General features: G+C 54.1%; 1 protein-coding gene across 4 annotated transcripts in view; it reads left to right on the top strand.

Moving 5' to 3' along the window:
* Nucleotides 1-13333, top strand: part of ST3GAL3 (ST3 beta-galactoside alpha-2,3-sialyltransferase 3) — a 182812-nt gene that overhangs the window by 152383 nt on the left and 17096 nt on the right. For all 4 annotated transcript variants that reach the window (XM_040627405.1, XM_008699323.2, XM_008699322.2 and 1 more), the window contains 4 exons: nucleotides 3416-3510; nucleotides 6610-6673; nucleotides 7542-7637; nucleotides 7929-8115. In XM_040627405.1, coding sequence (XP_040483339.1) covers nucleotides 3416-3510; nucleotides 6610-6673; nucleotides 7542-7637; nucleotides 7929-8115 — 442 coding nt within the window. The remainder of the gene's footprint in view (nucleotides 1-3415; nucleotides 3511-6609; nucleotides 6674-7541; nucleotides 7638-7928; nucleotides 8116-13333) is intronic.

Here is a 13333-nt window from a genome sequence, read left to right as displayed (position 1 = left end):
AGGGCTCCTTGGAAGATGACCGACTCCAGGTGGAGGCAAGAAATGTACAGGATGAACTTGGGACATCTTTACATACTAGACAGCAAGGCCGTTTTCTAAGATTACTGGGGTGTGTCAGAGGATTCAGGAGCCAAGATGAAAAGGCCAAAGGGAGAAGAAGAGAGAGGAGGAAACCTGTAGATTTAAAAGAGGCTAGAGACCAGCCCAATTCAATGTGTGGACCATGCTTTCATTCTGATCTATATTAAAATATCTATATTTAAAATATCTATATTAAAATAACCAACAACAGGGGCGCCTGGGTGGCACAGCGGTTAAGCGTCTGCCTTCGGCTCAGGGCATGATCCCGGCGTTCTGGGATCGAGCCCCACATCAGGCTCCTCCGCTATGAGCCTGCTTCTTCCTCTCCCACTCCCCCTGCTTGTGTTCCCTCTCTCACTGGCTGTCTCTATCTTTGTCAAATAAATAAATAAATAAAATCTTAAAAAAAAAATAACCAACAACAGCAAACATTAATGAGATGAGATAATAGGAGAAATCTGAAATTGACTACTTGTTGCTATTAAGAAATTATAGTTAGTGTTTTAGATGTGATAATGGCTTTGAGAGGAGTTGTTTAGGTGTGGTTATGGTTTTGAAGGTGGCCTTCCCTTTTAGAAATGAATGCTGAAGTATTTTATGGATAAAATGGCATGATTGCTGGGAGTTTCCAAAATAATATAGAAAGAAAGTAGGAGGGGCTAAGAGAAACAAAATTGACCATGACTGATAATTACTGGATCTGGGTAACAAGTCCATGAAGTTTCACGGTTTTGTTTTTCAACTTTTGTGCATGTTTGAAATCTCGCATAATAAAAAGTTTTAAAAATATATCCCCAGGAGAAAAAAGGAGTACCCTTTACACAAAGGGGCACCCAATTAGCAGGAAGAAATGTTTGAGGAGGCTGGCTGGGAATAAAGAGGGGCTACAAAATGAGCAGCTGAAACATGAAGACCCAATAAAAGAATGAGGTGAAATGGACAATGTTTAGAAACAGATAATAAAAATAAGAAATAAATGAGTTCTACACTAGCGGCAACGATTTTTAAGAAACGCTTATCAGACCCGTGTCGTGCTTTTGGCCAGGACCTCTCCTGTGAATTACTTTTGTTCATTACTTACAGTCTTCGTCAGCTCTAGCTGCTTTAACAGACTACCAGAAGCTGGGCGGCTTCTCGGCAACAGAAATGTATTTCTCACAGTTCTGGGGGCCGACGTCTGAGCTCACGGTGCCGGCGTGGTCGGGTTCTGGTGAGAGCCATCTCCAGGTTCAGATGGCCGGCTTCTCCTTGTATCCTCCTACGGTGGAAAGAGAGCTAGTTAGCTCTCTGGCCTCTTCTTACAGGGCACTAATCCCACTCATGAAGGCTGTACTCTCATGACCTGATTACCTTCCAGAGGCCCCCACCTCCCAGCACCATCACACTGGGGATGAAATGTCAACATACGAATTTGAGGGAACACAGACATTCAGGCTGTAACACTAGTACTGGAACTGATGCTTTTTGGGTCATATTTTCACTTGTGTATCGTGTACCTTTGGTTGTTAAGAGCTTACTGGTTTTGGTTTGATCCCGTCTTTGTGTATTAGGAGAAAGTTGCATCCATTTGCACGGCGATGTTTTCATTATTATAAAGTGAAAAAAGAACCTACGGAGCTCAGTACAGATATATACCGAAAGGTTAACTGCCTTGTATTTGAGGATTATGGGTATTTTTGATTTATTTGTGTTTGTGTGTGCACCCATCAGTTTTTCCCCCCCAAATTAGCACTTATTACACCCAAAATAAGGCTTTAAAAAAAAAAAAAAAGTAAAAATTAACATAATGAACTTTCTAAGCAGCTGAATAACATGGGGAAAAGGAGAGGAAAAGGAAAAAACATATGTTGAGAACGTTTGGCCAGATCTTAAGAGATTTTATTAGCATATGACATCCAGTACATATTGGGAAGCAGATAAAATCCTGTCCAAGCCTGACTGGGAAACTTTGCAAACATTTTATAAACTCAGTCCCGACGCAGGAGGAGAGGTTCTTGGGCTTATCCAGGGACCTTGTTTCCTTGTATAGGCTGTGGCCAGGACTCAGTGCCTCTGGGAGAACATCAAATATATTAATGTACTTTGATTTGATCTCCCAGGTCAGCCATGAGTAATGGTGGGGGTGGGCAGGATGGCAAGTTTTCTGCCTCTTTGTAGCTCACTTCAAAATCTCTAATAATATTAGTTCTGCAAGTGGTTACTGGTATTATTCCCCCTGGGTAGGGCGATCAGGATGGTTAGTGAGGATGGAAGTGGGGAAGGTTTGCTTGAGTTGGAGGACAGTCAGAGGGCTAAGTTCTAGTTCCCGGCCTTGGAGGGCCTCTCCTCCGGTCTTCAGGTTTTCAGTGGCCGATTCAGGTTGAGTTAGAAACACAGGGATGGAGCCGAGGCCTAGCCCTCCACACCTTCACTCTTGGCTGGCGAGGCCCCAAGCAGGCCCCACAGAGAGAATCAACACACCGTAGATGGTCAGGTGCTGGCCGTGTTCTGGACCACCAGGTGCCCCGAGAAAGGTCTCAAAACCGGGTGCTAGGTTCCATGCATCCCTGAAGAGCTTGGTTTCTCCCATTGCTCTCCCCTCTGTCCTCACTGCCGTCTCCATCCCTCCTGACTGTCCTACCTTCCCCAAGCCTGCTTTCTTTTTCCCTTCTCAACTCAGCATTATCCCGCCCTTCCTTCTCTCCCCCCTTCCCTCCCGTCTTTCCTCCGGGCCAAAATTACCCCCTCCCCTTCTGCCCCTGCCCCTCCCCCACCTCCTGAGCTTCAGGTTCCCTCCATCCTTGCCTCTGCCAGGCTCCTACCTGTGTGAAGCCTCCCCTCAGCCCTGCCTCCCAGCCACAGGCTTCTCTACCAAACGTCCGCCTCCTGTGTCCGTTCTCCCTCTCACCTCGAATTCTCCTTCCTCCTCACCCTGGGTGGTCCACCTCCCAGACTTCTCTGCGAAACTTGGTCTCCGTGTACTAGCTGTCGTTGGGTCTCTTTCTGCTCAGCTGGTCAGTGTGTCACCTCCATGTGCCCAGACTGCAGGGACAGTGTGGGTGCGTGCCTGGGTCGCCTGCCGGAGAGCTTGCCGTGCTGCGCCTCTGTCCTGGCTGAGCCGTCTTGCCTCTCCTCCCCCGTAGCCGGCCGTGTAGGCACTGGCCAGACCTGCCCCTCCAAACTCAGGCTCCAGTGGACAGGCTGTGTCCCATGCCACTGACCGGGGGCAGGGAGGGCGCACTGGAGCATGGAGCTGCTTCCAACGGATCCACTGCCAAGACGGACGTGCCCAGGAGCCCACCTGCACTCCCGCTTGTGGCCTTTGGGGGTCCTCAACAGCCCTGTTGTATTGCAGGTTCTCCAAGCCAGCACCCATGTTCCTGGATGACTCTTTCCGCAAGTGGGCTAGGATTCGGGAATTTGTGCCGCCTTTTGGGATCAAAGGTCAAGGTAGGTTGGGAACCCTCTATATTAACATGAGATCCCTCAGCCTGTCTCCCTGTACCCAGGACAGGGCTGTACCCTCAGAAGTCCCCATGCTTGGGGTCCACCCCTCTCCCTCCTTCTCTCCCTTCCTTTCTTTCCTCTAACTTCAATGGACTGTTTGTTTACTCAGAGCCCACCACTTGGCCAGGGCCAGGCATACAGCAGTGGAGTGGACAATATAGTTCTGCTCCTTAAAAAAGCTCCCGTCTAGTGGAGACACAGATAGTTCAAGTGCAGGACAGTGAGGGCTCTGACAAGGGAAGAACACAGTGAGATCACAGGACAGGATGCCAGGGACATCATGCCAGAGGACCAGATAGGAGGGGGAAGTCCCTGAGAAGACAGAGGCCATCCTCCACAAGGACCCCAGCCTCCTCCATCATCGCCTCCTTACTACCCTCTCCCCTCCAGTCCTTTCTTACCCTGTCCAAGGCTCGCTGTCCTCTGTGCCCTCAGAACTGTCCCCTTCCATTGCCTTAGGGACTTTGCCCATGCAGCTCCCTCCTGACTTAAGACTTTCCCTCCCCTGACAGTTTAACAGTTCTGTTGCCTTGTCAAGTTTCTGCACTGTTTCATGGCATGTTAGAATTTGGGCTTTAGGGCAAACAGACATTGAAGGGTCAGATCTCAGTACCACTTCTTTACTAGCTGTGACCTTGGACAGGTTACTTAACCTGCCTGTGCTTTAGTTTCTTCATCAGTTACATGGAGAAAATAATACCATTGTATTAGGTTGTGGTCAGAATCAAGTAAGAACCTTGTTGAAGGTGTGACGTCATTTGGCCAGGGCACTGAAAAATACCTGAATCCTCCACTCAGCCAGTCCATCCCTCCCTGAAAAGAAGACAGGGGCCGGCAAAAGGACGCTCTAGAACGGGAGTTTAGACCTCAGATCCCCAAGGACAAATCTAACGGGTAGGGCTGAACCGGGTAAAGAACCGCTCNNTCCTAAATCCTTGCTCAAGACTCCGACCCTCCTGAGCTACGAAGGCTGGAAAGGCTGGTACACAGCCCATCGGCCAGCGAGAAGAGAGCACCTGCTAGTTTATACCCTTTCTGCTTAAGTCCCCTTCGAGAAAACAAAAACCCAAGCCATAGCCTTGACTTTGGCCAACGAGTAGCAATATGCTTTTCCTTAGAGGTGAAATGGGAGGTGGGGAAAGGAGGGGGTCTGTGGCCTTGCCTGAAGCCCTCCAGAAGGTATACCTGCAGGCACTCAGTAGAGAACGCTCCTTAAAGGTCTGTTTCCTTACCCATTCGCCTTCACCTCCTGGGAAGATTCGCTGTGCCTGCTGCCTCCTCTTTTTCACCATTTAGTCCTGAGCACTCTCTCCCCCCACCATCCCAGTGACACTGCTCAGTGTCCCCGTGAGATCCAGAGGGTACATTTCAGCCCCTAATTTGACCTCTTGGCTGCATCTGACAGTGTTGTCCACCGTCTCTTAAAAAAATGGTGGGATTGTTATTTTTAAGTTGGGAGGCATTCTTTCTTTACGTGGAATACTTCATGCATATAAAAAAGAATGATGACTAGTACAGTGAGCGCCCGTGTACCATGTCCCCAGCTTAAGGAATAAAACATGAGATACAATTAAAGCTCTGCGTAGCCCCTCCAGCTCCATTCCCCTCCTTGTCCAGGACACCATTAGCCTGGTTTGGGGGTTATTGTTCCAATGCCTGTGTATCTCCTTGTGTGATGTATTTATATATCCATTGAAAATACGGTATTGTGTTTGCATGTTTTTACATTTTACAAATAATTTGTATGCATGTGTGTGTGTGTGTTTCAAATTAGTTTTTTTGCTTCTGCTTTTCAGGTTTCTCTGTATCAGTACACATAGCCCCAGGTCCCTTCTTCATTTGTTTTTACTGCTATGTAGTATTCTGTGTACCACATTTAATCTGCCTTCCTTTGGCGAACATTTAGGTTGCCTCCAGCATCTTGCTATTACAGACAGGTCCGCAGTGAACCGTCTTGTACAAGTCTCCTCAAACAAATGTGTGAGCGTTCAGACGCTGTCTTCTAGGGAAAGAGTTGAGCGATCTTAGTCTAAGCACATCTGCGTCTTTGCTTAATGTTATGAAGATGCTCTCCACCATGGCTGCACTAGCTGCTTTATCTCCAGCTCTCTCTGTACATTATCCTCTCATCTTCCTAATGACTCTGCAGCGTAGGAATTGCCGTCTTCATTTGAAAGATGGGGAACTAAAGCACGAAGAAAGTAAGTGCTTTATCGGAGGTCACGGAGCTCTGAAGTGGCACAGCCAGGAAGTGACTCCAAAGCCCATGTCATTATACATTATATAATAATGTTCTCATTACGCCGGAGCTTGAAAGGAGAGCAGTTCCCATCACCAAAGCCAGAGAGAGGCCGTGAAGAATGAGGTCTGAATAGTGGGCACAGGATCTGAGGACACAGAGTCCTGGGCCCTTGCTGAGGGCCGCCTGAGTGGGGTGCGGGTGGGCAGATGCCAGGCCTCAGGGGTTAGAGATGGAAGGAGGCAGAGGCAGGCTGGCAAGACGGAGACTGGAGATCGGCAGTGTTGGAGGGGCAAGTGAGGGGAAGGTGGTATCAGAGAGTGAGGCGAAGGGGTCTGAGTTGGGAGCTGGCGGAGCCCACTCGAGCTCTTCGGTGTTGGTGGCCTCCTCATTTGCTCTCTGGTATCTGCCCGGTGGGGCACAGGGGTGAGCCCAGCGTGGTCTCTGTCTCTGAGCAGGTCCCAGGCCCGGCGATCCATGTCCTGGGGCCTGACTGCCGGCCTCTGAAAGCCAGAGGAGACCACCCAGGAAGGGCTGGGGAGTCCTGGGACAGAAGCTGCTTGCCGGTGCTGGGGACTGGCTCCGGGCACAGCCGAGCGTGCCTGCCTGTTCCCCTGCCTCTGTCTCGATCGTCGGGGAGAAAGCTAGGGCAGCGGCCCGGCCCAGCCTTGTTTCCAGAGCGCCCTCTCCCCACCCTCACACCCCCTCCCACACACAGGAGCGTGTGCCTCCCACCATCACCTCAGACACCGCGTGGGCATGCCAGTGACCCTCTAACCGTGACCTCCCTCCTCTGTCCACAGACAATCTAATCAAAGCCATCTTGTCAGTCACCAAAGAGTACCGCCTGACCCCTGCCTTGGACAGGTGAGCCCCTTGCTACCCAGCCCCCTGCCCCTCAGCTGCCTGGCATGCACAGAGGTGTTGAGGCCCCGCCAGCCCTGGCCGGACACGAGCAGGCCCTCCGGCATGTCCGCAGACGCGCACACAGTGCACGTGCTGGGGTGGCGAGCAGATAAGATAAGTGGGGCCATCCAGCTGGCCTGCATCCCCCAGGCTGTGAGCACTTGGCAGGATACTTCAGTCCTCAGCTGTCAGAGGTCTGAGGGGAAGGATGGAAGACACTGGGCTGAGATCAGCCCAGCATTGGGACTGAAGGACTGGGGGGTCGAGGCAGTAGAGGGGGCCAGAGCTTAAATGCAGGAGGTGACAGCTCTGAAGCTAACAGACCCTGGAGGCGGGGAGCCCCAGGTGGGAGGAGCAAGATGAGTAGGGCTTTCTGGTAGCCAGTGGGAAAATGGGGGCTTCCGTGCTGAATATAAGCCCAGCCCTGGGTCCTGGAGCCTCCGGGCCCGTCCTCTCGGCTTGCTTCTCTGGCACAGCCTTCGGAGTCAGCCCACTTTGCCCTCTCTCTTGAACTCCACTAACCCTGGGGGAACTTTAGCCTAGAATGCTGTCGTACTAGAGGGTCCTTCCTCACCACCCCGGAACTAATGCCCTTGCCCCTTCCACAGCCACGCTCTCCTGGAGAGTAGCTGGGACTAGGGATGTCAGAGAGTCCCAAGTGGCCCAGCTACTCACAGTATGGCTTTGGCCTCAGAATGCTGCCAGAAGCCCACTGGTCTTCCCCCATCCCAGCCTGCACCTGGCCAAAGGCCTGAGGTCAAGGGCCAGAGGGGTAGGGAGAAGGAGCTCTGGCGGACTCCTCCACAGGTCTCTGCCTCTCTCCCCTCAGCCTTAGCTGTCGCCGCTGCATCATCGTGGGCAACGGAGGTGTCCTTGCCAACAAGTCTCTGGGGTCACGGATTGATGACTATGACATTGTGGTCAGGTGAGCTCCCCAAAGCAGTGCCTCTGGCACCTGAGTGTCCTGGCCCAAACCCTCGTCCCCGAATCCACTGAGAGCTGTCTGTCCATCTGGCCGGGTGGGCTGGAGGTCAGCAGAAGCCCAGAGAAGAACCCTGGTTTGGAGGGCTCTGGAAAGCTAGGTGGCTGCAGGTGACCTGGCTCCCCGTTCTCTGCTCCTGGGGAATTCTGGGGTCATAGTGCCTCCCCAAACACGAGCCCACAGGCTACGTGCAGTGAGCCCGAGGCGGGCTCTGACCGGGCCTGCTCTCTGTAGGCTGAACTCAGCACCGGTGAAGGGCTTCGAGAAGGACGTGGGCAGCAAAACCACACTGCGCATCACCTACCCCGAGGGCGCCATGCAGCGGCCCGAGCAGTACGAGCGCGACTCTCTGTTCGTCCTCGCCGGCTTCAAGTGGCAGGACTTCAAGTGGTTGAAGTACATCGTCTACAAGGAGAGAGTGGTGAGCTCCCCGTGCGCCAGCGCCTTCCCCTCCTGCCCCGGCCAGCCCCTTCCCCTGAACCCAGCAGAGAACAAGTAGGACCCTTTCAAAAGAAGCATCAGTGACCCAAAGCTGAAAGACACCCAAACCCAACCGAGGGACACAGAGGCCAGGCGATGATGCCAAGGGGCGCTGGTGTGGGCTCCTGGAGCTGCTGTGCCTGATATCTGACACCCGCCCAGATGCCAACTGCGTTCTTTTTCAGCCTTCTCTAGCCAGACCCTGAGTCCTTCCCCAGCAGCCCCTGCAGGCCCTTCCCTGGCCTGAGGCCCCCCTGGAAGGAGCGCTTTTATCTGGCTAGCCTCAGTGTCACTCCTAATCTTCACCCTCCCCTGCCCTGACCTTGTAGTGGCCTCCCCAAGCCCTTCACCCTCTGCAGAGCTCACTGACTCTCGCGGATCCACCCTCATTCCCCGCCAGGGGAGGAAAGCCTTATCCGGACCCTGGGGCCATTCTGCAGGGATAGCAGACCCTCAGTGAGCCTGATGGGGCCAGTTGCCCAGGCCCCTATGTCCTGACCTCTCCCCATTTTGTACTTTCACTGCTGACCTGGGTCCCCAGCTGCCACTGAGTCTGGTTGCACTCCGGGAATGATCAGATCTGTCCTCATCGTTCTAGGCAGGCAAGGGCCTGGGCCCATTTCTCTAGGGAGATTGCGTGGCCAAGTAGGGTGACTGCTCCTTGGTGGACCACCCACTGAGTCCCCTCCTGAGTTCTCTTTTTCTCAGCTCTGGGCCCGCAGGGATACCTGCCAACGTGTCCGGGCCCGTTCCCCCTCTCCCCTCAACCAGCTGTCACCAGCCACCGCAGGGGAGGGGTATCGCAGAGTTCAGGCCATTCGTCTTCCAGTACCCGAGCCTCTTACCAGAGGAGAATGATGACAGATGGCCTCCGCCTACAGTAAGAAGCTAGTTGTTCTTTCTGGAGGTTTAGAGGCAAGTTCGGGGGTGGGAACAGCTTGACCTGCCTGTGGAGGTCTCAGTGCAGTCTGGTTTAACTCCACAGCCCTTTCCCAAGCAATGCCAAGTGCAGGCAGTGTCAAGTAGGTAGCAATCGAGAGAGAAGACAGAAGTCAGGTCCAGAAATTCAGGTAGGTGGGACAATGGGGAAGGGGAACCCCCCCAGAGCCAAGCTGAATGAGGCAGCCAGGCTCCACTGAGTCCAGCTTGGCTCTCCAAAGGGGAGGAAGGGGGTTGACTTCAGCCAGCTCCAGCTGCAAGAAGGCCCACTGCCCATGCAAACCAGGGAGAGAATGGGGGCTGAGGGAGCACCCCTCTGTTTTTAGAGCCATGGCCTAAAAACTAGTGTCCTCAGGGCTCGCCTTTCTCTCTGCCTTGAAGGCAACAGAAGTGGGATCACAGGTAGGTACTTCTCAGGGGAAACGGGAGGGAATTGGGTCTGCCTTGGTGAACTCCAGGGAGGCTGAGGGCTGCTTTCTCACCCTGGCCTCTTCCCCACTGGCCTATCCCCTCCTCAGACATCCTTTCCTCTGCACAGGGACACCTGTCAGAGGAGCTCCTGGAGGGCAGGGACCTGATCCCATTGTTTTTTTAAACCCCTCAATGCGCAGTCATCATAAATGACCTGGAGTTGGCTCAAACACCAGATCCTGCTTCCTGCTGAGCAGACTGGATCCAACAGGCAGGCCAGGGGGTGGATCAGGGCAGCCAGGTGGATGTTACCACACGTTCCTTCCAAGAACACCAGGGTCAGTTCATTCAAGGCTCTTTTAGTCCATCCAGGGAAATAAGGAAAGAAGGCAGAAAAAGAGGACAGTCATCTAGAGTCAGGAGACTCCCCATGCTCCAGCCCCTCAGGGGGCAGACAGCAGGGCCTCACTATTCCCAGGAAGACTCCGAGGAGCTCCCCCATGGCCTGGCCTCGGCTGCAGGCTGACCGAAGGTCCTGGAGCAGTTGGGATGAGGCATTAGGAGCTGTGCTCAGGCATGCGCTCACCCCTGTGTCCTGTGTCTGGCCGTCCCCAGGGATGTAGGAGCAGCCTTGTGTTAGTGAGAACACATTCCCAGGGTTGGTGGGGGTGAGTGAGGAGAGAGCGGGGACCGGGAGGAGTCCTTTGAAATTCCACGAGCCTGCCTTGGCTCCCAAGTCAAAGATAACTTGGGCCTATTGAGTGAGCTGCCAGAGGAAAGCCGGCAATGCCCGTGGCCTCCCCAACCCTAGCCCTTCTTGGCGATGCAGGAAGCCTCTCCTTTAGAACCCTTCCCTACCCTAAGCCCAGGGCTGATGCCTTCACAGGACCTCTCCCATGCTCTCCTTCACTCCTCTGGCAGCTGAGACCCAGGTAAATGTGGGGGCGGCTGCTTCTCCAGGCCCTTCCTCTCTGGTGCCAGCCACAGGCTTGTCCTACTCCTGCAGCCATGTGTCCAGCCGTGCAGCTGCTGGGCTGCTGGGCAGCTCTCTGCACCTGCCCGGAGCCTCACCTGTAGATTCTGGCAGGAAGGAGGCAGCCTGTGTTTGGAGCCGCGGCCTGGCTGGGCAGGGCTGGAACAGATCTTAGGGCTCGCTCCCGGCTGCTGCCTGCCACTTGCTAGGTGAACAGCTGCTCATTGGGTGTAACTTTCTGGTACCCGGGAGCCTTGATGGGATCTGGAAAGGGGGAAGATGGGAAAGGAAGACTGAACAACCCAAAAGACAGCCGGTGCTAAGGCCAGCCATGCTTTCTTCATCCATGTGGGGGCTCTTCTTGTCACCATTTGGTTCCCTGACTCACTGGACAGCGGCACAGATGACCCCAAACAAGTGACCCAAAGGCTCGTTGTCTCCCAGCCCCCAGGAGCCCTGAGCGAGGCGGCAAGCTTGGAGGCATTCCCAGCAGGCCATGTGTGCTCGGGGCAGCTCGGGGGTTTCCGGGGGACTGCTGAGTGGGGAAGCTGAGGTCAGGGGGTGGATGTGGAGGTGTCTGGAAGTCTGTGGTGGGACAGGGCAGCCTCCGGCCCTCGAGAAATCTGCAGAGACACATCTCGCCCCATCTCACCCCATCTCGCCGTGCGCTCAGCCATTTGCCAGGTGTCACTGAGGTGTTCCGTGTGCTGGCGCTGTGCTGCTCCCCATTCCTGACCCGAAGTCTCCCACAGTCTAGTGGGAGCGGCAGCCCCGACACCAGAGTTGTAATGCACGTGGTAGGTGCCCTGGCTGAGCACCCCCTCCTGATGTTTGCTGAAGGCTGGGGACGCTCCCTCCGCTGTGCCTGGGGCCTGGAGAGGACAGGACATGGGAGAGGCAGGGCTTCCCACACAGTCACTCAGGCCCTGTGCCTCCTGCCTCCCCAGGATGCCTGGTAACCGGGACAGGAGCTGCCCTCCCAGTCCCCTTGGCTGCCTCCTCCTCCTCCTCCTCCCATCTCATCCTCACTCCTGAACCCGGGAGGCCATCCTCACTGCTGCGGGGCCTCTGACTGGTTGTTAGTTCAGTGAGGCCCCGAGAGCTGGCCTGGGCTGGTCTGGGTGTGGTTCCAGCCCAGCAGGGGGACAGGAGAAGACAGGGGCTGGGGTTGGCCCTTGGACAGCCTTGACATAGGCCTGACCTCCCACTGGTAGCTCAGGCCTTGGGTAAGGAGGGAGGGGCCTAAGGCCAGCCAGGGCCCCACATTCATGCATGAGTGGACCCGGCCCCAGAGTTTGGGAAGACAACATAGTTTGAGAGGGGAACACAGATCAGGCCTGGGAGTCATATAGACCCAGGCTTAAATTGAGACTGGGTTACCTTAGGGAAATTACCCAGGCCCCTTAGATTTAGTTTCGTCCGTTAAACAGGAGTAATACTACCCATCGTTCGGGGTTGTTTTAAAAATTAAACCACGTGAAATATAGAAGCACCTGGCCTGGTGCTCGACAGTAAGCGCCGTCTTATTATTATTATATTATAATTATAATTATTATTATAATTAGTGCTATTGAACAGCCCACTGGCACTAGGGAATGAAGGATCTAGGCTGTAGGGTCTGACCTAGGAGGTGACCTCAAGCAGGGGTCAGAGGCCAGGGGGCCTAGAGGAAGGGGCTCCTCCTGGGAGAGAGCAGGGGTGGGCTAACAGTCCGGGAAATCCCCAGGGCAAACAGGGCCACCAGGTCCCTGTATATGAGGCCTTACTGGACCAGACCCAAGATGGGGACTGAGTGTCCTTCTGCACCTAAACCTATGCTCTGTCCCGGGGTGGGGGGAGGGATGCAGAGCCTTAGGAGCTCAGTATGGACATTGCCTCACCTCAGGGGAGACTCAGTGCAGGGTACCTGGAAAGGGCGCTGAGCCGGGCACACACCATGGCCTCTTCCCACGCAACGAGGCTTCTGCTGAGTCAGCATCCCTGCCCCACCCCACCCCTCATCAACTCCTCCCCAAGCCTCGGAGACAAGCTGTCCCGGTACACTGTTCCCTTTGCAGCCACTGCTGGTGGACACGGCTCATTCCTCTTCTCCCCTGTGAGGGCCAGAAGGCCTCCATGCTCATCCCCTTGGCCATATCCTAACTGCTGCCCCTCCACCCTCAGATAAAAAGTGCTCAGGAATTGGGGTTCATGCCCACTACCCCCGCTCCTCTCATCACCATCATCTATGACCTCTTGGTTACTGTGCCTGGTAATCAGTATTATCACTGCTGCCTCCACTTCCCCCCTCTTCCTGCCTCTCTCCCTCCTCCTCGTCCTACTTCTCCTCTTCCTCTGCTTCCTCCTCCTGCTTCCAACATCCTTGTCATAGCTGTCGTGTGTTAAGCTCTTCAGTTTGCCAGCCTTCTTTGACTTCCTTCATTCCGTTCTCACATGACCCTGTTAGATTAGTTCTGTTACTATCCTCATTTGGGGGATTGGGAAACTGAGGCGCAGGGAGAATGAGTTGCTTGCTCAAGTTCACACAACTAGCTAAGTGGTAGAGCTGAACTCACACCAGCTCTGGCTGCTTCTGGAGTCTTACTAAGAAATAAGCCTGACCGGGGCGCCTGGGTGGCACAGTGGTTAGGCGTCTGCCTTCGGCTCAGGGCGTGATCCCGGCGTTATGGGATCGAGCCCCACATCAGGCTCCTCTGCTATGAGCCTGCTTCTTCCTCTCCCACTCCCCCTGCTTGTGTTCCCTCTCTCGCTGGCTGTCTCTCTCTCTGTCAAATAAATAAATAAAATCTTTAAAAAAAAAAAAAAAAGAAAGAAAGAAATAAGCCTGACCACATCC

This window comes from Ursus maritimus, unplaced genomic scaffold, assembly GCF_017311325.1.
Source record: "Ursus maritimus isolate PB19 unplaced genomic scaffold, ASM1731132v1 scaffold_12, whole genome shotgun sequence".
Lineage (NCBI taxonomy): Eukaryota > Metazoa > Chordata > Mammalia > Carnivora > Ursidae > Ursus > Ursus maritimus.
The sequence above is the reverse complement of the archived record's forward strand: the minus strand, read 5'-3'. Positions and strand labels throughout refer to the sequence as shown.